General features: G+C 51.2%; 1 protein-coding gene across 10 annotated transcripts in view; it reads right to left on the reverse strand.

The window, feature by feature from the left end:
• sox5 (SRY-box transcription factor 5) overlaps positions 1 to 23,043 on the reverse strand; it is an 83,171-nt gene that overhangs the window by 23,407 nt on the left and 36,721 nt on the right. For 7 of the 10 annotated variants that reach the window (XM_072377138.1, XM_072377136.1, XM_072377140.1 and 4 more), the window contains 4 exons: positions 16,425 to 16,597; positions 12,169 to 12,237; positions 3,741 to 3,867; positions 1,127 to 1,218 (listed from right to left, as the gene is read on the reverse strand). In XM_072377138.1, the coding sequence (XP_072233239.1) occupies positions 1,127 to 1,218; positions 3,741 to 3,867; positions 12,169 to 12,237; positions 16,425 to 16,597 (461 nt within the window). The remainder of the gene's footprint in view (positions 1 to 1,126; positions 1,219 to 3,740; positions 3,868 to 12,168; positions 12,238 to 16,424; positions 16,598 to 23,043) is intronic. The other 3 variants (XM_072377141.1, XM_072377135.1, XM_072377142.1) reach the window with 1 other exon arrangement.

The raw sequence follows: 23,043 nt of genomic DNA on the forward strand, positions 1-23,043 counted from the left end.
GTCAGGGAGGCAGAGGTGGCGAGCGCAGATCTGGAGCTTAATGTGTTTCAGACAGGCAGCGGAGGGCTCTTAACCCTGGAAGAGGGGGCCGTGAAGCTCGTGAGGTTTGAGGGGAAGCATGAGAGTTGTACTTGTGTTTTTCTGCATGAGTGGAGGACTCAGACTCTTTAAGTGGGATAACAGATGAGTCTTATTTCATCCTCTTCCTCTCACCGTGTCATCTCTGCTCTGCTTTCTTTGCCCTGTAGATTTAAGGCTCAGCAGGGGGGTGCATACGCTTAAATCACTCCTGGGAATGGCTGCATGTGCTTACGGACTGGCCCTTTAACTGATGGCCAGGTGAGCCTGTTCCAACCTGGTTCTGCCTGTGAGGCTGAACCACAGCCGTGGAACATCTCCTGGTTCAGGTTGTGATATCTCTGTGTTGTTCTGTTAAACTTTACTTCCTGTTTTTTTATTTTCGAGCCGCTGTTTTACTTTCTGAGTCACTGGCTGTCTGTCTCCGACTGCCACCTCTGCTCTGCATGAAATTGTTACTTCTCTCAGTTTATACACCCCCTGATTTTCTTTGTTCAGTCCAGTTAAGTTCTGCTTCTGCCTGCCTGTGTCTCCTGCCTCTGCAAAGCTTTTGGTTTAGTCATAAAAAAGCTCTTTTTGTGTCCTAATCATCCTCCTTTAACCATGAAATGTGGCATCAGCTGAGTGAGAAGGAGAACATGCTGATGAGCCTTAATCTTTTGGTCCCGTTTCAGCAGAACTGTGTAACTTCAACACATTTTTAGTCAAAGTGTCAGCTGCGAATGCTCCTTTCTGGAATAAATAAATAAATAAAACTTAAATGCTTTGCTTGGTGGTTTGTCCTGCGGTTCATTACTGCTGAAGGCTTTCTGGTGAGCAGGCGCTATACTACATCAGCTGCTTTTCTATTTGGAAATCAAACATATTGCTGTTTGTGTTTCAAGGCTTTCAGAAGAACGGATAAAATTTTTAGGATGTCTCAATAAGAGCTCAAAATTTCATCAGCATCACTGCCAGATTCTGAGGATTTCAGCCCACATGGCTGTTATTTCTGCGCTCTGACCATGAAGAGCATCACTGGGAGCGAGCGGCGGCGGCGGCGGCTCACCTGAAGCTGGAGGGGCCCCAGGCCAGGAGTGGCGGCGGCAGCAGCCGCAGCAGCCATCGTTGTGGGGATGAGCTGGAGAGGGTAGGGGTCACCTGCAGGAGAAAATCACGTTAATAAAACAGTAGGTTTTACACACCAGTTGCATCTTCATTTCTCTGCCAACGCCCCCATCTTCCTCCCTCTTTCATCACCCCTACCTTCCGCCGCCACCTGAGTCCCTTTCTGCAGCTGTTAAAGCTTTCCTTTGTGTGCCGGGCCAGTAGGGCCCTAATGAAAAGCCTGATTGTGTGTCCTCCTCCTTAATACCTCCTGACAAAGAGCAGCGAGGTGAGGGGATTCTGATAAAGCCGGCCCCAGCGCCGTAATTAAGCACCGCTCTCTCCCCTCCCCCCCTCAGCTGTGGAGAGGCCGCTGCTTCAGGTGCTCCTTCGCTCTCCGTTATCACCTTTTACTCCCAAAGTTAAGCTCTGTCTCTGCTTCCCACAGCCAGCCTCTTCCTCCCCTTCCTCTACCAGAGCAGAGGAGATAGATGGAGGGAGAATGCGGGGGGGAGATGGTGGGAGTGCAGGGAGACGGAGGTGGAGAAAGCTGAGGATGAGTTTGGGCTATTAGTTGTTAGGTGCAGATAGGCTGTGCTGTAATTACTCATGGAGACAGCGAGGGGGGAACAAAGAGGTCAGAGACGAGGGGAAAGCGGATGTGGAGGGCAGGGAGAGGAGGATATTGTGTTTAATTATGGTCATATTGTATAAACATGTTGGTTGACAGCTCTGATTTGCACTGGAGCATGCCCACTAACCACAGAGTAGTGCAGAGGAGGTCAGGCTTTCTGTGCTGCTATTTAATCCAGGAAACTTCTTGGTGGAGAAAACTTGAGAATGTTCTCAGGGCTTGAACTTGCATTTCTGACCTGAACCTCCAGCACAGGGGTCAGCCTCTCGGCTCTGTCAGAAGCCCCCATTGTGCGTATGTGCCGCTGTAAATCTGCGTGTGCATGAGCCTGGCATAAGCCAGACTTTCCTTCCAACATATTTTCCCATATAACTTGACTCTTTAAAAAAAAAAAAGGATTCTTTTCTGCAGTTGGGAGGGAGGGATTAAAGAATTATTTCAGGACTGTGTATTCTAGGAGATTGGTCTTTTCTCCTCGCTCCCTAGACAAACATGAGTCCAGTGGATATTTATGCTTCTCCTGGGGGTCGCTGTAACAAAAGGGAGAGGGACGGAGAAAAGCAAACATGTTGCTTTTGGCTCGGGGACATAGACTGAGATTTCTCACTGACAAACAGACCAAAGAGGGAGATGGATGGAGGCGAGCGAGATACCAAAAAACAACAAGAAATGTTGGTTCGGTTTGCTCACAGGCAGAGAAAGTCCAGTCTGCTGGTTGTGAGCAGCACCTGGCTGTCTGAGGAGAAAGAAAAGTCTTATTCCTCAGCGGGAAAGCCTCCTTTTATCAGACATCGAGTAAAACCTGCAGCATCATCATCACTGAGAAATGCTTCTGAAGTTTAATTAGCAATCAGTCGGTTTTCTTCCTAATTATCAGCAGGTCTGTGGTTTAAGTTTTGAGTGTTTTATTAAAGAAAAACTGTGAAAACAAGAAAGCCGCCGGGTGCACAGAAGTCCATGCTGCGCAGATAAAATCTATTCATATCTTCAATCAAGTGCCGTGAGAATATGTCAGAGCACAATGCTACACATGTCCTATTTAGAGCCGCAGCGCCAAACTGCAGCGACTCGCAGAGACTTTGAAAGTTGCCAGAGAGTTTTCTCAGGGGCGGCTTGGCCTGCTGCAGCGTGCCAGTCCGGTTGGAGTTGGCTGAGGCAGCGAAAAGACAAGCCCACTGCCTGACAGGGTATTTACGTAGGCAGTGGGTGTGGGTGAAGATGGCACTAATTAAAAAGGAACGGACTTGTTTGGGAAGCTGTGAATCTCTAAGTGGGGTGGGGGGTTCTGAGCGTGCACGGGCTCCTGTGCACGCTCCCATATATCTAAGTTTTATTCCCCCTGAAATATTTATTCTTTGTGATTTCACGAATGAGTCCTGGCTGTCTGGACGTGTGTGTGTCGGTGTGTGTGGGCTGAGCTGGAATCGAGTTCTGGCTGCGTTCTGTGTTAATGTGAGGAGAACCTGGGGCAGGTCACATTACCACCCTCCCTCCCCCTTCTGTTAACCCCCCCCACTGTGCATTTATTCCCAGCATCCCCTGGCAAGCACCAGCCTCTCCTTCTCTCTGTCTCTGTGTCTCTATCATGGTAAACAACACATTGCCACACAGCCGGAGCGCGATAGCCAAAAAAATAAAAGATAAATAAATAAAGAAGACGTGTCCTGCAGAACGCCTTCATTTTGTTGCTTTTATACATCAAAAAATAGACAAGACAAAAGGAAGGAGCCAAGAGGACTGAGTGAAAGGGGGAGAACGATTGAGAGTGTAAACAGGAAGGCTGTATTTGGACTGCGTTTTCTATTAGGAGGGAGATGTTGATGTCGGGGTGAGCTCTCCTTATGTGGGAAGGCAGCCGGCCTCTACCTTTCTCTGCTGAGAACACCATGAATTAGAGCTGCCTGTGCTCTGTTGCACCGTGTGTGTGTGCGATGCCACTCACTGCAGCCAGGCTTGTAGTTGAACCCGGGGGGCATCAGGAAGCCCTGCTGGGCTGCGGCCGCCGCCAGAGTCCGCTGGTCGGGGGGAAACACTGGAATCATCAGTGGGGGGAGCTGGCCCTGGACCTGCTGATGAAGGAGGGAGAGGAAGGGGGTAAAGGAAGGATGCACAGGTGAGAAGAGTTTCTGATTCTCTTGATTTTCCCAAAGCTCTCAGCTTCTAAAGGCGCACCGGAGCAGTAAATGAAAGAAAGCCCACACATGAAAACTCAAAAATATGGCGTCTTGTCATTTCAAACACAGAAAGCACCTCACAAGGACAGTTCACTCAGCACTCTCTCTTCTGCCTGCACCGAACCTCCCACCAAGCAACACGGCAGGAAGCCATACGACTTCATAAGGTTTCCAGGATTTAAAAAGGAGATGCAGAGGGAGGGAAAAAAGAGAAAGCTCCTCCGATGGGTGACTTTGGCAGGGACGACAGGAGGGGGAGCGAGAGGGAGAGAGAAGGAGGAGACAGATGGTTGCACTAAACTGCGTTCTGCCAAAAACAACACACAAAGACTTGTGTGTGACGGACTGACTGACAGTGAGGATGAGGAGAGGAAGTGAGGGAGGAAGGTGAAGGAGGAGGAGGAACGTAATGGATCTCATCAATAGCAGACAGTGTGATGTCAAAACCACGATCAAGCTGTCAAGTTTTCCTCTGTTTTATCGCTTAATTTAAAGCTGGTTTGTTACCTTTACATGCTGCCAGATTAGCTTTGAAATCTTCGCCTACACTACAATAATCACTCATCCAACATATTACTTTCTGTGCTCCTTCTCTTTCCTCTTAATGGCATCTGCCGCCATTTTCCACAGAAATAAATCAAAGTTTGCGTGTTAAATTGTCAGAACGCTCCTTTAAATAGTCCCTGGGGGTGCATGGGTGCTTGACCAGGACTGGTCTGGCTGCAGAGCACTTTGTTCCCATCTCTCTGCCTCTCCTTCTGTCGCTTTTATTCTGCCAGGAGGCCAGAGAGGTAAGGGCTGAATAGGATAATGGGCAGGTAAAAGCTGCCTGATGTGGAAAATTGATCTGGAATGATGGAAGTGGCTGTGCAATCATAAGGATGGTGGTGGTGCCACAGCACAATCAGCTAATATCTCAGCACTTGAAGTGCTTTGAGTCGCTCAGTGCTAACAGCATTTACAGTGTACTGTAAATGCCTGCCTGCGTGCGCGCGTACGTGCGCTGCAGTGCATCCTCTCCGATGTGTCGGCACGCAGCAGCTCTGTACTCAAACCAACACAGTGCACCCCCCCCCCCCCTCCCGTTCCTACACCGAAAACAATAATTACTCCACCATTTTGGTTAACCATAAACCGCCGAGCCGCCTGGGCTGCTCCATCAGAGGGGGGAGGCGTTCCAGCGCCGCTCGGACAGGACCCCCGCGGGGACGAATCACAGGCAGAACAGTTCTGCTTTGCCTTTCAGGCCTAATTGGACATATGCTGGAGCAGAGCTGGCTAGCAATACTGTAATGTACCGGAGGGAGAAGAGGAGAGGAGGAGGAGGACAAGTTTGAGGCAGCTGAAGCACAAACGCTCTGACGTGTGCACATGGCGCTGCTTCAGTCTTTGCAAATGAAATTATCATAGAAAGCCCTTGACAGCATCCAAGTTCTGTCCTCTCTGTGGCTGCTTCCCTTTCGGTGTCGCTACAAAAAGCCAGCACACAATAGGCAGACATGAATCAGCCTGCAGAACTGTTGCGTAACACGAATGAGTCGCCACAACGGCAGAAAACGATCAGGCGGCGGGAAAAAAGGAACAAAAGAACGAGAAGAAGGCACACGGGGAATGGGTTGTGGAGAATCTTTCCCTCCCATATGTTGCTGTTAAAGTAGTTGAGTCAGATCCGTGTGCAACACACACTTTAAAGATAACTGTGTGTGATCTGTGCATTCCTTCTTCTTCACATTCCTTTGCATCTCCACGAGGATTTCATCTCCTTTTCCTCCTGATAGAGAATAATACAACACCTTAAAGTGAATCTGGAGCTTTGTGTGTTCGCCCTGTGATCATAATGTCAACTTTGAAACCAAGAAGAGCAAATCAGAGACAAAGAGATGAAGTGATAGAAGGAAAAGAAACGTAACTGTGAGAGACGCAGAGAGATGGAAAGTGAGAGCGAGGCCAGATCTATCAGAGCATCTCCAGAAGAAGCACATCTAAAACAGCAGGCGCTTTGGGGAATAATGCAGTCCTCGGCTCGTCTTTCTCATCAGGCCCAAAGCGAACATGAAAACCTACAAAACTCAAAGGCAGAGCATCACACTGCTGCTGACGTGGAGAATGAGAAGCTCGGCTCTTTTATCAGCAAACCCCTCCTCCGCGTCCAAAAGAGAAACCTGCTGCAAACAAAACTGGAACTCCTCTGAAACATTCCTCTAATCAGTGATAAGTGAACGGGAAACAAAGCGAGACGCTCAGAGAGCGGCGAGAAAGAAAACTCACGTGCACGTATCAGGGAAAAGACTTTCACAGGGCAAAGAGGAGGAAGGGAGGAAGCCATCCCGGCGAGGGAAGGAAGCGGCAGACAGAGAATGAACAAGAGGAAGATGGAGAGGGGAGAAAGAGTGGGATAATTGGCAGCCAGTGGAGGCTGCGTTCGCCACGCGCCAGGCGGCACAGCTTGAACTTAAAGCGCCGCTGCGGCATAATGAAGATGTGGCCACTAATTAACATATGGGGTGTGAAACAGGTTGGTTGGCACGCGGCACGCTTAAAAACTCCAAGGTAAAGTTATTATCGGGGCGTAATTAGCTCTATGAAGTTAACGCGCCGAACAATAGCTGCCAGCGCCGCACAATATGGCGCGCGAAAAAATAGCCCCCGCTAAAGTGCGAGTCCCACAGCTAAAATCTGTTGGCGACCATATGCTGTGGCAATTAATGCAAGGCCTGGGTGACCTATTGCTGAAGAGGGGACGGGCGAGCAATGCAACCAATAATTAATTTGGGCAGAGAGAGAAAGGGAAGCAGAGATGTGGCTGGCTTTTAATATTGGTCCATTAACTTTCTGTGGACTGTGGCTGTGAGCCCAGTCTGGGGCGGGGTTCAGGTGTGAGGGGGGGGGTGCTTGGTCCAGGTTCAGGATACAGGTGTCTGTAGGAACATACTGACACTCCTCATTACTTTATATCCTCCTTCCAAGCAGCCACACTTTTCTTCAGCGATAGTTCTGCAGCTTTCTGAAGGTCTTTCACAGTTTTTCTTTGGACATTTTCACTCATTTTCAGTCAACTTGTTAAAAGATTAGCAGCCTGTCACAGAGACACATCATTTGTTCCCATTTCTTTAGCTGCCTCTATGAAAAACAGCAAAGAAAACACAGTTTGACAGACAGAAAATAGGATTTCTGCAGCAACAAGGTGATTCCCAAAGAGCTATTAGCTGAAAACTTGTTCAAAGATTGTACTTTGAACTGAACAAGTCTTCAGCTCCTGATTATTATCATAGAATTAGCTTTCAAGGTGCCTGACTTTGACTGACTTTCAACTCATTTTCACTCAACAGTTAACACTTAACTCTGACCTTTGAACCCTTCAGGCAGGAAAAAGGCTCCTAACTCAAGGGATGAACCAGTGTTGTGTCGACACAGAACAGACAACTTAGCAAAGAAGCCATTTTAAACTGGATCTTTAGGCACTTTGTCACAGAGACACATCATTTGTTCCCATTTCTTTAGCTGCATCTATGAAAAACAGCAAAGAAAACACAGTTTGACAGACAGAAAATAGGATTTCTGCAGCAACAAGGTGATTCCCAAAGAGCTATTAGCTGAAAACTTGGCATATCTCAGCATGGTGTGCAGTGTGTCCTTAAAACATTTGAGGAAACTGGACAAGTGGAGGACAAAAGAAGAAGTGTCAGGCCTAAAAAACTATCTCCAGCAGATGAACAGGATCTGAAAGTGATGTCCTTAAGAAAGAGGAAAAAATCCAGCTGTGACCTGACAGGACCTGAGAGATGCATCTGGACCTTCAGCTGATCCATCTACTGTTGGCCCAAGCCTCATCAGAAATGGGCTCCATGGAAGGGTGGCTGTCAAGAAGCCGTTCTTAAGGAAGGGAAACAGGGAGAAAAGGCTGAGCTGTGCCAAATGACACAAGAAGTGGACTGAAAATCAGTGGCAACAGGTCTTATGGAGGGATGAATCCTCCCCAGAGCCCGGACCTCAACATTATTGAAGCAGTGTGGGATCATCTGACAGAGAACGGAACAAAAGGCAGCCCACATCCAAAGAAGAGCTTTGGATGTCCTTCAAGAAGCCTGGAGAACTATTCCTGAAGACTCCTTAAAGAAATGACAGAAAGCCATTTTTACAGTAAATCCTGCACCTACTTCCTGTTTTCCTGAATCGAGCGGCTAATCCAGCCTTTTGCTCAGTACTGTCTCTTTCTGACAACATGAACTTAAAAATCCACAAAATGCTGTGCATGTGACTCCCCCGTGCATGTGTGCATGTGTGTGTGTGTGATTGAGTTACCAAGGGCAGCCTTAATAGAGAGCTTGTTAGTCGCTGTCCCCGGCCTTTCTGGCTCCTCTAAAAACAGTCACAGCATCAAGTGGCTTTACTGTGTTCGTCCTCATTCTCTGCCTGCTTCGCTGGCTCTGACCTATAGCGCCACTGATTCTTGATGAGATGAAAGACAGCGCACGGAGGTGGTGCCACGGGGGCGCACACTCTCGACTGTGTGTGTGTGTTTTGGTTCATTAGGCCGAACACACTGCTTCCCTCAGCCCTGTGTTTCGGTGTGTTGCTGCTCTCTGAACATGTGTGCTTGCTCTCAAGGTAAAGCCCCGAGCCGCTCGGCAGGTGAGCTCCTTTCATCCCTGTCGCGCTTCCCTGCGCCGCAGCAACAGTCGTCCCCGGCAACACCGGGGGGAGCCTCACAGACAAGTTGTTTAATTAGAACGAGACAAGACGAGAGGGAGAGTAAAGGCAACTGGGAGAAAATGTGCTCAGCCCTCGGAGCCTAACAAGAAGGGCCCCCAGCAGGGGGTGCACGTGTGTGTGCACGTGTGTGTGCACGTGTGGGGGGCCGAGGAATGTGTGCAAAGTTTTGTAAAGTAAAGGTCACCTTTGCTGACCCTCTGAGGGGTAAAAGATGAGGTGTTGGGGCTGAGTTTAGGGTCAGATTCGCTGTGGAAAGGTAAGACGCCGTGAAGCTGGGAGCTCAGCCAATCGTGTTCATGCATTTTATCCAGGTAGAGGGTCCTGTCTCAGGACCCCTACTGGAGGTGGTTCCTTTGATGCAGGGGGTTTGAACCCAGGTCTCCCTCACAGAAAGAGGCAGTCTTACCCCGACGCTGTCCACCAACGCCACATCCAACCAAAACGGGCTAAGCAGCGGGCGCTAACACGCACGCCGCTCGCTTGATTGGAGTTTGAGGGTGAGGAGGAAAAAACAGAATAGAAACCGAACACGAGGACAATAAATAATTTGTCCTCTTTTCACGAAGGATGTGTGTCACTCTCCTCTTTTTCATGAGCCTGATTATTCGTTTCATTTCATCACCTCTTCCAAGTGGACGGTTGAAAGCATTCTTCACAGGCCTTTGGGGGTTTGAGCCCAACAAAGCCAAGGACGAGGCGCGTGCACGGCGGGACAGCTGAACTCAGCCTCGTTAGGGGGAAATGCAATCACAAGGGGCTTATCATACAGACACAAACACTCAGTCACACTGAACCTGGTGCCCTCGCTCTGGCAGGCCATTGTATTGTGGGATTGTGCGGACAATCTCTTCATGAATGATTAAGCAGTGTATTTCTCAACCAAGTCTTTGATGATGAGTGTGTGTTTGATCACGGGGCGAGCGTGCAGCGCTGTGTGTGTGCACGAGCGATTGAAGCCGTATGTATTTTGGCTGTTTGGCTGTTTGCTCGCGCTCCCGGGTGATGCACACACGGGGAAATGTGTGCGTTTGGCGTGCCGGTGATGAGCCCCGGTTGATTGTGTCCCTCCCTTAACGAGGCTGCCCACAGCTGCCCTGCTTGTGAGAAACTATTGTTGGAGCCGTTCAATGGAGAGACGCTTGTTTGGGAAAAGGTTGCAAAGTCATGGGAAAAGAGAGCTTTGTCTCGGCGGGGTCGTGAGGGAGTGAATCATGAGCGGACGTGTTTATAGCTTAACACACACAGCTGCGGCGAACGCACACACACACACGTGAAGACATGAAGAAGGCACAGAGAAGCTCAAAGAAACAAACATGTGCTCCTTCTTTTTAAAAGGGGACAAAAAAGCCAACAATGCAGAATTTAACTCGCACAAAGCAAACAAACACAGCTGCTCTGCACACATTCGAGCACACGCTATCACAAGGTCTCTTATCACGCTAGCTGTGCACGGCCAAACTCTGGGGGAAAGAGAATGTGTGTGTTCCTTCTTGGACAGGGTGTCTCTTTATGGTACAAAGCCCGGCTTTCTCAGCTTAAAATTCAGTGTCGTCTGCCTTTACAAAGGCCCGGGCTATTCGTTCCAAGCCACCTGGACCAAAATAGAGGCTCCAGTGTAGCACCCAAAAGTACAATACCTCCATTTTTAAGTGTTACATACATCCCCGCCCGTTTTCTCAAGCTGGAGACAAAGATTCACATTCAAAGGCGTTTTTTCTTTTTTTTTTCTAAGTTGAATTACTTTGCAATTCCATTTTACTTTTTTAGTCTATTTAAGGTCACTTTTACGTTCCTCGTGATGAGATTTGTTCATAACAAAGATGCATCGGAATAAAAAAAAAAGTAAATTGAGTTTGCATTTCTGAGTATTTGGCGGTTAAGGAAGTTCCACCTGGATGTCAGATGACAATAATGAACAATAATGCATCTTCTGAGGAGAAAAAGCATCTCGTATAATGTCGAAGAGGTCAAAAAACATCCTGTAAAATGTTCCTGCTTCATCCATCACATGTTTTACTCCTTTTTACGCTTAATATACAGTAAAATGCTCTTTTCTTTATATTTATAAGAGCCAAGCTTTCATGTAAACCTTTAAAATGTTCGGCAATAGTTCACCAGACCTTCTGGGAGTTTCTCACTGAGGAATGTGGTGTTTCTAACACTGACCTACAAAATCACTCAAGGGATGAACCAGTGTTGTGTCGACACAGAACAGACAACTTAGCAAAGAAGCCATTTTAAACTGGATCTTTAGGCACTTTGTCACAAAGACACATCATTTGTTCCCATTTCTTTAGCTGCATCTATGAAAAACAGCAAAGAAAACACAGTTTGACAGACAGAAAATAGGATTTCTGCAGCAACAAGGTGATTCCCAAAGAGCTACTAGCTGAAAACTTGGCATATCTCAGCATGGTGTGCAGTGTGTCCTTAAAACATTTGAGGAAACTGGACAAGTGGAGGACAAAAGAAGAAGTGTCAGGCCTAAAAAACTATCTCCAGCAGATGAACAGGATCTGAAAGTGATGTCCTTAAGAAAGAGGAAAAAATCCAGCTGTGACCTGACAGGACCTGAGAGATGCATCTGGACCTTCAGCTGATCCATCTACTGTTGGCCCAAGCCTCATCAGAAATGGTCTCCATGGAAGGGTGGCTGTCAAGAAGCCGTTCTTAAGGAAGGGAAACAGGGAGAAAAGGCTGAGCTATGCCAAATGACACAAGAAGTGGACTGAAAATCAGTGGCAACAGGTCTTATGGAGGGATGAATCCTCCCCAGAGCCCGGACCTCAACATTATTGAAGCAGTGTGGGATCATCTGACAGAGAACGGAACAAAAGGCAGCCCACATCCAAAGAAGAGCTTTGGGATGTCCTTCAAGAAGCCTGGAGAACTATTCCTGAAGACTCCTTAAAGAAATGACAGAAAGCTCGTCTCAGAGGGTTCAGGCTGAGTTGGAGAATAAAGGAGCTCAGACCAGAGATTCACTTTAAAGCTGCTGAGAACTGATTAAAAACTCTGTTTCTGCCTCAGATTCTGGGTTTATGTTCATGTTTAATCATGTTTCAGTGAATCTCTGCAGCTGTTTCCAGTTTTACTGACGGTATCTGAACAAATGAGCTAAAGACTCTTGTTTATGGAGCAGTGAGTCCACAAAGTGCTCCGACTGTGCTCGAGTTAAAGAAGAAATTCCTTTAAATTAGGGCTTCGTGGCTCCACTCGGTTTCTAGGAACTGATTCAGTCAGATGGAGTCGGGTGGAATCTGTTGTAATGCTGCAGGTCTTCAGATGTGTGTCAGAACAGACTAAACATCAACCGAGTGTCTGATTTTCTTATAACTCCGGTCAAAACATTACCTCTGATTCATCCAAGCACGGAGGAGGGGCTACGGTTACGAGCTGAGGCTGATTCAAGCTCAAAATGCTGATGAGGGAGCAAAGAAAACTGCACCAATCACAATCAGAACGAGCACAAACGGGCCTCACCTGGATCTGCTGCTGCAGGAGGTTGATTTTGTGTTGCTGCTGCAGAAGCTGCTGCTGTTGCCGGGCGATCTGAGGACAGAGCACATTTTATTTAGCGCCTGGGCACAGTAGGTGTGTGTTTGTGGCGTGTCTGCGGGGCCCGTGGGACATCTGCACATCTGCGGGTCTCTGCGGCCCCAGCTGCACGGCAGAGGGTCGATGCCCGGCCATGAAATATTAAGGAGCTCGTCTTATCTGGACTCAGCAGAGTCTCTGCTGCCGTGTGTCCAAGTGTTCCTGATGTCGAGCCAGAGATGGCGGAAGCTAACCTTTCATCAGCCGGTGTGACACAGCGCCGCTGCTGTGCTCTGTGTGGGTCACAGGTGAGTGTTTCTGTGAGTGAACCAAGGCACAACAAGAAGGGAAGCCTTTTCTATGCAGATACCTGGCGGACGCTCGCCTGGGAACATGGACTGTGAGTGTGTTTAGGTGCGTCTGTATGCCTCTGCTACGGAAACACGACCTCAGCTGATTCCTGTGTGGAGCCTTTGTGCTGCTTCACGAGCTCCTGCCTCCTTTCCCCATCTCTTGCCTCCTTTCCCTGTCTCCTGCCTCCTTCCCCCGTCTCTTGCCTCCTTTCCCTGTCTCCTGCCTCCTTTCCCCGTCTCCTGCCTCCTTTCCCGGTCTCCTGCCTCCTTTCCCCTCCTTTCCCGGTCTCCTGCCTCCTTTCCCCGTCTCCTGCCTCCTTTCCCTGTCTCCTCCCTCCTTTCCCCATCTCCTGCCTCCTTTCCCCATCTCCTGCCTCCTTTCCCCATCTCCTGCCTCCTTTCCCCATCTCTTGCCTCCTTTCCTTGTCTCCTGCCTCCTTTCTCCATCTCCTCCCTCCTTTCCCCATCTCCTGCCTCCTTTCCCTGTCTCCTCCCTCCTTTCCCCATCTCCTGCCTCCTTTCCCTGTCTCCTCCCTCCTTTCCCCATCTCCTGCCTCCTTTCCCCATCTCCTGCCTCCTTTCCCCATCTCCTGCCTCCTTTCCCCATCTCTTGCCTCCTTTCCTTGTCTCCTGCCTCCTTTCTCCATCTCCTCCCTCCTTTCCCCGTCTCCTGCCTCCTTTCCCTGTCTCCTCCCTCCTTTCCCCATCTCCTGCCTCCTTTCCCCATCTCCTGCCTCCTTTCCCCATCTCCTGCCTCCTTTCCCCATCTCTTGCCTCCTTTCCTTGTCTCCTGCCTCCTTTCTCCATCTCCTCCCTCCTTTCCCCATCTCCTGCCTCCTTTCCCCATCTCCTACCCCCTTTTCTCCGTCTCCTCCCTCCTTTCCCCATCTCCTGCCTCCTTTCCCTGTCTCCTGCCTCCTTTCCCCATCTCCTGCCTCCTTTCCCCATCTCTTGCCTCCTTTCCTTGTCTCCTGCCTCCTTTCTCCATCTCCTCCCTCCTTTCCCCATCTCCTGCCTCCTTTCCCCATCTCCTACCCCCTTTTCTCCGTCTCCTGCCTCCTTTCCCCGTCTCCTGCCTCCTTTCCCCTCCTTTCCCTGTCTCCTGCCTCCTTTCCCTGTCTCCTGCCTCCTTTCTCCATCTCCTGCCTCCTTTCTCCGTCTCCTGCCTCCTTTCCCCGTCTCCTGCCTCCTTTCTCCATCTCCTGCCTCCTTTCCCTGTCTCCTGCCTCCTTTCCCCGTCTCCTGCCTCCTTTCCCCATCTCCTACCCCCTTTTCTCCGTCTCCTGCCTCCTTTCCCCGTCTCCTGCCTCCTTTCCCCTCCTTTCCCTGTCTCCTGCCTCCTTTCCCTGTCTCCTGCCTCCTTTCCCCGCCTCCTGCCTCCTTTCCCCATCTCCTGCCTCCTTTCCCGGTCTCCTGCCCCCTTTCCCCGTCTCCTGCCCCCTTTCCCCGTCTCCTGCCTCCTTTCCCCGTCTCCTGCCCCCTTTCCCCGTCTCCTGCCTCCTTTCCCCATCTCCTGCCTCCTTTCCCAGTCTCCTGCCCCCTTTCCCCGTCTCCTGCCTCCTTTCCCCGTCTCCTGCCTCCTTTCCCAGTCTCCTGCCTCCTTTCCCCGTCTCCTGCCTCCTTTCCCAGTCTCCTGCCTCCTTTCCCCGTCTCCTGCCTCCTTTCCCCGTCTCCTGCCTCCTTTCCCCATCTCCTGCCTCCTTTCTCCATCTCCTGCCTCCTTTCCCAGTCTCCTGCCTCCTTTCCCCGTCTCCTGCCTCCTTTCCCCGTCTCCTGCCTCCTTTCCCCATCTCCTGCCTCCTTTCCCCTCCTTTCCCCGTCTCCTGCCTCCTTTCCCCATCTCCTGCCTCCTTTCCCCTCCTTTCCCCGTCTCCTGCCTCCTTTCCCTGTCTCCTGCCTCCTTTCCCGGTCTCCTGCCTCCTTTCCCCTCCTTTCCCGGTCTCCTGCCTCCTTTCCCCTCCTTTCCCGGTCTCCTGCCTCCTTTCCCCTCCTTTCCCGGTCTCCTGCCTCCTTTCCCTGTCTCCTCCCTCCTTTCCCCATCTCCTGCCTCCTTTCCCTGTCTCCTGCCTCCTTTCCCCATCTCCTGCCTCCTTTCCCCATCTCCTGCCTCCTTTCCCCATCTCTTGCCTCCTTTCCTTGTCTCCTGCCTCCTTTCTCCATCTCCTCCCTCCTTTCCCCATCTCCTGCCTCCTTTCCCCATCTCCTACCCCCTTTTCTCCGTCTCCTCCCTCCTTTCCCCATCTCCTGCCTCCTTTCCCTGTCTCCTGCCTCCTTTCCCCATCTCCTGCCTCCTTTCCCCATCTCTTGCCTCCTTTCCTTGTCTCCTGCCTCCTTTCTCCATCTCCTCCCTCCTTTCCCCATCTCCTGCCTCCTTTCCCCATCTCCTACCCCCTTTTCTCCGTCTCCTGCCTCCTTTCCCCGTCTCCTGCCTCCTTTCCCCTCCTTTCCCTGTCTCCTGCCTCCTTTCCCTGTCTCCTGCCTCCTTTCTCCATCTCCTGCCTCCTTTCTCCGTCTCCTGCCTCCTTTCCCCGTCTCCTGCCTCCTTTCTCCATCTCCTGCCTCCTTTCCCTGTCTCCTGCCTCCTTTCCCCGTCTCCTGCCTCCTTTCCCCATCTCCTACCCCCTTTTCTCCGTCTCCTGCCTCCTTTCCCCGTCTCCTGCCTCCTTTCCCCTCCTTTCCCTGTCTCCTGCCTCCTTTCCCTGTCTCCTGCCTCCTTTCCCCGCCTCCTGCCTCCTTTCCCCATCTCCTGCCTCCTTTCCCGGTCTCCTGCCCCCTTTCCCCGTCTCCTGCCCCCTTTCCCCGTCTCCTGCCTCCTTTCCCCGTCTCCTGCCCCCTTTCCCCGTCTCCTGCCTCCTTTCCCCATCTCCTGCCTCCTTTCCCAGTCTCCTGCCCCCTTTCCCCGTCTCCTGCCTCCTTTCCCCGTCTCCTGCCTCCTTTCCCAGTCTCCTGCCTCCTTTCCCCGTCTCCTGCCTCCTTTCCCAGTCTCCTGCCTCCTTTCCCCGTCTCCTGCCTCCTTTCCCCGTCTCCTGCCTCCTTTCCCCATCTCCTGCCTCCTTTCTCCATCTCCTGCCTCCTTTCCCAGTCTCCTGCCTCCTTTCCCCGTCTCCTGCCTCCTTTCCCCGTCTCCTGCCTCCTTTCCCCATCTCCTGCCTCCTTTCCCCTCCTTTCCCCGTCTCCTGCCTCCTTTCCCCGTCTCCTGCCTCCTTTCCCCATCTCCTGCCTCCTTTCCCCATCTCCTGCCTCCTTTCCCCATCTCCTGCCTCCTTTCCCCATCTCCTGCCTCCTTTCCCCATCTCCTGCCTCCTTTCCCCATCTCCTGCCTCCTTTCCCCATCTCCTGCCTCCTTTCCCCATCTCCTGCCTCCTTTCCCCGTCTCCTGCCTCCTTTCCCCATCTCCTGCCTCCTTTCCCCTCCTTTCCCCGTCTCCTGCCTCCTTTCCCCATCTCCTGCCTCCTTTCCCCTCCTTTCCCGGTCTCTTGCCTCCTTTCCCCGTCTCCTGCCTCCTTTCCCCGTCTCCTGCCTCCTTTCCCTGAAACACGACCTGCCCTAAGCTGATTGGAGCCTTTCACGCTGCTTCACGAGCTCTGCACAGAAACACTGTGACATTTGTTGCTTTTCTCGTATGAAACGTACAAATCTTTTGCTTTTTGGCGTCTGATTCTGATGTTAATCTTTCTTCGCTCATATCTTTGTGTCTCACACTAAATCCTCCAGATCTGCCTCCAATCAATTTGATTGACCAGGCTCGATGAGTCCTGTTTTTTCTGACATTAGCAGAGAATTTGTCACAAAATCTAAGTGAAGCGAACTGTTGGGACGAGCAGCAGCACATGCAGTGGGCTCCTGTACCTGGTCCTGCTGCTGCTTGGCCAGCTCCATCTGCTGCCTCTGCTTCTCCATCTGCGAGGCCGCCAGCTTCTTCTGCTCCTCGTGCGCCGCCAGGAGCTGCTCCCTCAGGCTGCTCAGCTGGCCGATCATGCCCATGAGCTGGCGCTCTTTCTCTGCCAGGCTGTCTGGGGTACCTAAAGGACAAAAACAAGGGTCCAAGGCGTTATGGTAGCACTTAGCTGAGGTTCCACTGTAAAAAGAAGCCTTCGCAGCACTGTAACTGGAAGTTGAGCTGCTCAAAAGATTGTGAGGGTGAAGTCAGGGGTCAGAGGAACAAACAATAAAGCAGAGGAAAGCCAGCCTTTGGCTGCTGGCTGGCGTAATATACGACTGGTGAGGGGCTTTAACCGGCAGGAGGAGGCTTGTCGGGGGAAGATGCGCTCGGATAGAGTGCTGCAGAGCTGTAAAACCAGATGTTGACTCGCCTCCCGGGCGCTGAAGGCCAGCATCAATTAATCAGGTCCCATCCATCATCGCCTTTATTGCCTTATTGAAAGAGGGAAAATAAATCTGGCCGAGGAAATATTTGTAAACAGGCTAAATGTGGCGCAGCAGCAGAAATCTGAGCCACATTCGTACGTTTCACAAACAAAACCAATCCCCGGCCAGGTTTGGGAATTTACATTTCTCACTGAAACAGGAAGTGGAATCAGAACGTGTTTGACGTCGCGGCGACATTTGGAGGCAGATCCCAAGCTATCGGGCTGCAATTCTGTGAGATTTACTCGTGAGGAGAGAAGAAGAAGAACGTAATTCTGTGAGATTTGCTCGTGAGAAGGAGAGAAGAAGAAGAAAGTAATTCTGTGAGATTTGCTCATGAGAAGGAGAGAAGAAGAAGAAAGTAATTCTGTGAGATTTGCTCATGAGAAGGAGAGAAGAAGAAGAAAGTAATTCTGTGAGATTTGCTCGTGAGGAGAGAAGAAGAAGAAAGTAATTCTGTGAGATTTGCTCGTGAGGAGAGAAGAAGAAGAAAGTATTTCTGTGAGATTTGCTCATGAGAAGGAGAGAAGAAGAAGAAAGTAATTCTGTGAGATTTGCTCATGAGAAGGAGAGAAGAAGAAGAAAGTAATTCTGTGAGATTTGCTCGTGAGAAGGAGAGAAGAAGAAGAAAGTAATTCTGTGAGATTTGCTCGTGAGAAGGAGAGAAGAAGAAGGAAAAAGAGCAAGCGAGAGGCGAGTGTGTCTGGTCTGTGTTTACTCTGCAGTCAGCCAACCTCCTGCTCACATTTAGCATGGCCTGACCTTTGACCCCTTAGATCCTGACATACCAGCTCCATTACACACACACACACACACACACACACACACACACACACACACACACACACACACACACACACACACACACAGGCCTAAATCATTCAACAGGATGTAGTTAGAGGGAGGCACACTGAGGCCCAATCAGAAGGAGTGTGTGCGCTCATGTCTGGTCATATGTACCGATGTTTGCCTACATGCCTTTGTTGTGTGTGTGTGTGTGTGTGTGTGCACATGTGTGCATTAGCACAATCCCCCATTGTTCCTCAGCTGCTACCTTTAACGGGCCACATTCCTGCGCCAGTCAAACCAGATGAGGAAGAAAAAGGAGAGAAAAAGATGGAGGAGGAAAAGAAAGAGAAGCTGAAAGCGATGAAAGAAAACGAGGGCGCCGACCCGCCCTTTGACTGCCCGGGAAGGTGAGAGCGCGTCCATTTGTCCTCCCTGTTGGTAGCAGCCGCCTCCTCTGCCCACCTTCACCCCCCCTCCCTCACTTCCCCCACGCTCCATCCATCCGCCAACAATGAACAATAAAGGCAACTGTCGGGAGCGCTGGCCGCTGGAAAAATAAACACGCCGCTGTCCTAACGCACAGACCCACCTTTGTAGAAGTGTGTGTGTGAGTGTGTGTGTGTGTGTGTGTGTGTGTGTGTGTGAGTGTGTGTGTGTGTGTGTGTGTGTGTGTGTGTGCAGCCAAAGCTGACCAAGACAAGAAAGAGCCTTGTGTTAAAAACGTTAGCCTGTTCAAACGGGGGGTGAAGGGTTTGGGAGGAAAGGGGCAAAAAGGTGAAAAGACGGATCAAAGGAGTCTTTTTTTGTGGAGCCTTCTTGTTGGCTTTAACCTCCTCACATGCACACACACACGTGCACACTTCTCTGCACATGCACTAATGCAAACACAGTAAAAGTGGAGGCTGCTGCTCCAAACTCTTTGCATGTGTGTTCAGCAACACGGCAGCTCATCTCTTTATCTGCAACCCAGAGGAAAAAGAATCCTCCTCTAACTGCCTCCTTTTCCCGTCTCCTGCCTCCTTTCCCTGTCTCCTGCCTCCTTTCCCTGTCTCCAGCCTCCTTTTCCCTGTCTCCTGTCTCCTTTTCCTTTCCCTGTCTCCTGCCTCCTTTTCCTTTCCCCGTCTCCTGCCTCCCGGTCTCCTGCCTCCTTTCCCCGTCTCCTGCCTCCCGGTCTCCTGCCTCCTTTCCCGGTCTCCTGCCTCCTTTCCCGGTCTCCTGCCTCCTTTCCCCGTCTCCTGCCTCCTTTCCCCGTCTCCTGCCTCCTTTCCCCTCCTTTCCCCGTCTCCTTGCCTCCTTTCCCTGTCTCCTGCCTCCTTTCCCCTCCTTTCCCTGTCTCCTGCCTCCTTTCCCCGTCTCCTGCCTCCTTTCCCCGTCTCCTGCCTCCTTTCCCCTCCTTTCCCCGTCTCCTGCCTCCTTTCCCTGTCTCCTGCCTCCTTTCCCAGTCTCCTGCCTCCTTCCCCCGTCTCCTGCCTCCTTTCTCCATCTCCTGCCTCCTTTCCCCGTCTCCTGCCTCCTTCCCCCGTCTCCTGCCTCCTTTCTCCATCTCCTGCCTCCTTCCCCCGTCTCCTGCCTCCTTTCTCCATCTCCTGCCTCTTTTCCCCGTCTCCTGCCTCCTTCCCCCGTCTCCTGCCTCCTTTCTCCATCTCCTGCCTCCTTTCCCTGTCTCCTGCCTCCTTTCCCCTCCTTCCCCCTCCTTCCCCCATCTCCTGCCTCCTTTCTCCATCTCCTGCCTCCTTTCCCCGTCTCCTGCCTCCTTCCCCCGTCTCCTGCCCCCTTCCCCCGTCTCCTGCCTCCTTTCCCTGTCTCCTGCCTCCTTTCCCCTCCTTCCCCCTCCTTCCCCCATCTCCTGCCTCCTTTCTCCATCTCCTGCCTCCTTTCTCCATCTCCTGCCTCCTTTCCCGGTCTCCTGCCTCCTTTCCCCGTCTCCTGCCTCCTTCCCCCGTCTCCTGCCCCCTTCCCCCGTCTCCTGCCTCCTTTCCCTGTCTCCTGCCTCCTTTCCCCTCCTTCCCCCTCCTTCCCCCATCTCCTGCCTCCTTTCTCCATCTCCATCTCCTGCCTCCTTTCTCCATCTCCTGCCTCCTTTCCCCGTCTCCTGCCTCCTTCCCCCGTCTCCTGCCTCCTTTCTCCATCTCCTGCCTCCTTTCCCCGTCTCCTGCCTCCTTCCCCCGTCTCCTGCCTCCTTTCCCGGTCTCCTGCCTCCTTTCCCAGTCTCCTGCCTCCTTTCCCCGTCTCCTGCCTCCTTTCCCCGTCTCCTGCCTCCTTCCCCCGTCTCCTGCCTCCTTTCTCCATCTCCTGCCTCCTTTCCCGGTCTCCTGCCTCCTTTCCCGGTCTCCTGCCTCCTTTCCCGGTCTCCTGCCTCCTTTCATTCTGACTTTGAGATGTTTTGGCCTATAAATCAGCCCGTGTCGGCTCGTTTCCTCGGCTGCTGCGAGGCAGGCAGGTGGATCGATAGCTGGTTTCCTCCACTGGTTTTCACACATTCCTCCTCAGGCAGATTACGGCTGCCGGAGCTCACCTGCTCACCCCAGAACCAACCTTCTCCTTTTCCTCTCTCACTTATACACTCACACACTCACCTAAAGGGTAATTAACCAATTTGTAACAATGTAATGCTGTCACCGTGTTCTCACAGCTAATTAATGACCCCCGCTGTACTGATAACTCCTCATGGCAGGAGGGGGGGGAGGAGGAGGAGGAGGAGGGAGGAAGGAGAAAGGAGAGGGAAGGAGGAAGGAGGAGGAGGAGAAGGGGGAGGAGAAGGAAGGGAGGAGGAAGGAGAAAAACGGTGAGAGGTGGAGAAAGGAAGGAGGAGAAGGTGGGAGGAGGGAGGGAAGAGGAGGAGGAAGGGAGGAGGAGGGAGGAAGGAGGAGGAAGGGAGGAGGGAAGAGAAGGTGGGAGGAGGTGGGAGGAGGAAGGAGAAAAAGGGTGAGAGGTGGAGAAAGGAAGGAGGAGGAGGGAGGAAGGAGAAAGGAGAGGGAAGGAGGAAGGAGGAGGAGGAGAAGGGGGAGGAGAAGGAAGGGAGGAGGAAGGAGAAAAACGGTGAGAGGTGGAGAAAGGAAGGAGGAGAAGGTGGGAGGAGGGAGGAAGGAAGGAGGAGAAGGTGGGAGGAGGAGGAGGAAGGAAGGAGGGAGGAATGAGGGAGGAAGGAGGGAAGAGGAGGAGGAAGGGAGGAGGAGGGAGGAAGGAGGAGAAGGTGGGAGGAGGAGGAGGAAGGAAGGAGGGAGGAATGAGGGAGGAAGGAGGGAAGAGGAGGAGGAAGGGAGGAGGAGGGAGGAAGGAGGAGGAAGGGAGGAGGGAAGAGAAGGTGGGAGGAGGTGGGAGGAAGGAGGGAGGAGAAAAGGAGGAAGGAGGGAGCAGGAAAAGGGTGGGAGGTGGAAGACGGGAACATCTGAGAGTGAAGGAGGGACGGCCAGCTGTGGAATTTAGGACGAATGTAAAGAAGTTTCTTCACAAAGTCACGATAACCCAATTCCAGCAATAAGCTCATCAGTTAATACAGTCGAGCCTTTATGAAGCTAAAAGAGTTACAGGCTGATTTCAGCAGGTTTGTAGCTCCTCCCGAACTGCAGAGAATAACTTTTAACTGCTCCGATTTTACAGAAAACCTTCAGTTTCAGACTCAGTTCATCTGTGAACCGACTCGTTGTGATAAGTTTTAACGGCACATATTGATCAATAAATCTGATCAGACGATATCTGATAACTCAGAGGACTAAATGATGTTTTATATTTGCTTTCCAGGTGAATCAGCTTCTGAGGTTAACCTGGTGTTTGCTGCAGTAAAGGACCTTAAATAGCTCAGTTATTAGTGATGTAAACGTGGAGAGAGTTCTTCTTCTGTGGTTTTCACCCGAACCCCTGCCCTCCTGACAGGAGAAGCTGCAGCTCAGGCCCGGGTGGTGTTCTACCTCCTCATGCTTCTGGACTAAGTTCTGTCTGTTCTACCTCCTCATGCTTCTGGACTAAGTTCTGTCTGTTCTACCTCATGCTTCTGGACTAAGTTCTGTCTGTTCTACCTCCTCATGCTTCTGGACTAAGTTCTGTCTGTTCTACCTCCTCATGCTTCTGGACTAAGTTCTGTCTGTTCTACCTCCTCATTCTGGACTAAGTTCTGTCTGTTCTACCTCCTCATGCTTCTGGACTAAGTTCTGTCTGTTCTACCTCCTCATGCTTCTGGACTAAGTTCTGTCTGTTCTACCTCCTCATGCTTCTGGACTAAGTTCTGTCTGTTCTACCTCCTCATGCTTCTGGACTAAGTTCTGTCTGTTCTACCTCCTTCTGGACTAAGTTCAGTCTGTTCTACCTCCTCATGCTTCTGGACTAAGTTCTGTCTGTTCTACCTCCTCATGCTTCTGGACTAAGTTCTGTCTGTTCTACCTCCTCATGCCTCTGGACTAAGTTCTGTCTGTTCTACCTCCTCATGCTTCTGGACTAAGTTCTGTCTGTTCTACCTCCTCATTCTGGACTAAGTTCTGTCTGTTCTACCTCCTCATGCTTCTGGACTAAGTTCTGTCTGTTCTACCTCCTCATGCTTCTGGACTAAGTTCTGTCTGTTCTACCTCCTCATGCTTCTGGACTAAGTTCTGTCTGTTCTACCTCCTCATGCTTCTGGACTAAGTTCTGTCTGTTCTACCTCCTCATGCCTCTGGACTAAGTTCTGTCTGTTCTACCTCCTTCTGGACTAAGTTCTGTCTGTTCTACCTCCTCATGCTTCTGGACTAAGTTCTGTCTGTTCTACCTCCTCATGCTTCTGGACTAAGTTCTGTCTGTTCTACCTCCTCATGCTTCTGGACTAAGTTCTGTCTGTTCTACCTCCTCATGCTTCTGGACTAAGTTCTGTCTGTTCTACCTCCTCATTCTGGACTAAGTTCTGTCTGTTCTACCTCCTCATTCTGGACTAAGTTCTGTCTGTTCTACCTCCTCATTCTGGACTAAGTTCTGCCTGTTCTACCTCCTTCTGGACTAAGTTCTGTCTGTTCTACCTCCTCATGCTTCTGGACTAAGTTCTGTCTTCCTTCCTGACTGCAGAAACCGACCGAACTGGTTCTGAATATCTGAACACCAGCGGGTTTCCTGTCACTCCTTCTTCTGGACACTGAATCTGATCCTAAAGACACTCTGAGCATTTATTCTGGTTCCATAATGGAGTGAACTGAGCGAACCGCATGGGGCCTTTTACCGCTTCTCAACATGCCCGACGGAGCGGGAGGCGGCGGCTCGGAGGCACTTTGTTCCCCGCAAAAAGCTCTTCAATGGAATTCGATGGGGGGATAAAAAATGTGGAGGGATGCGCCGGCAGAGTGAGAACGGA

The sequence above is a fragment of the Leuresthes tenuis genome, unplaced genomic scaffold (assembly GCF_036924035.1).
Source record: "Leuresthes tenuis unplaced genomic scaffold, fLeuTen1.0.hap1 SCAF_23, whole genome shotgun sequence".
NCBI lineage: Eukaryota > Metazoa > Chordata > Actinopteri > Atheriniformes > Atherinopsidae > Leuresthes > Leuresthes tenuis.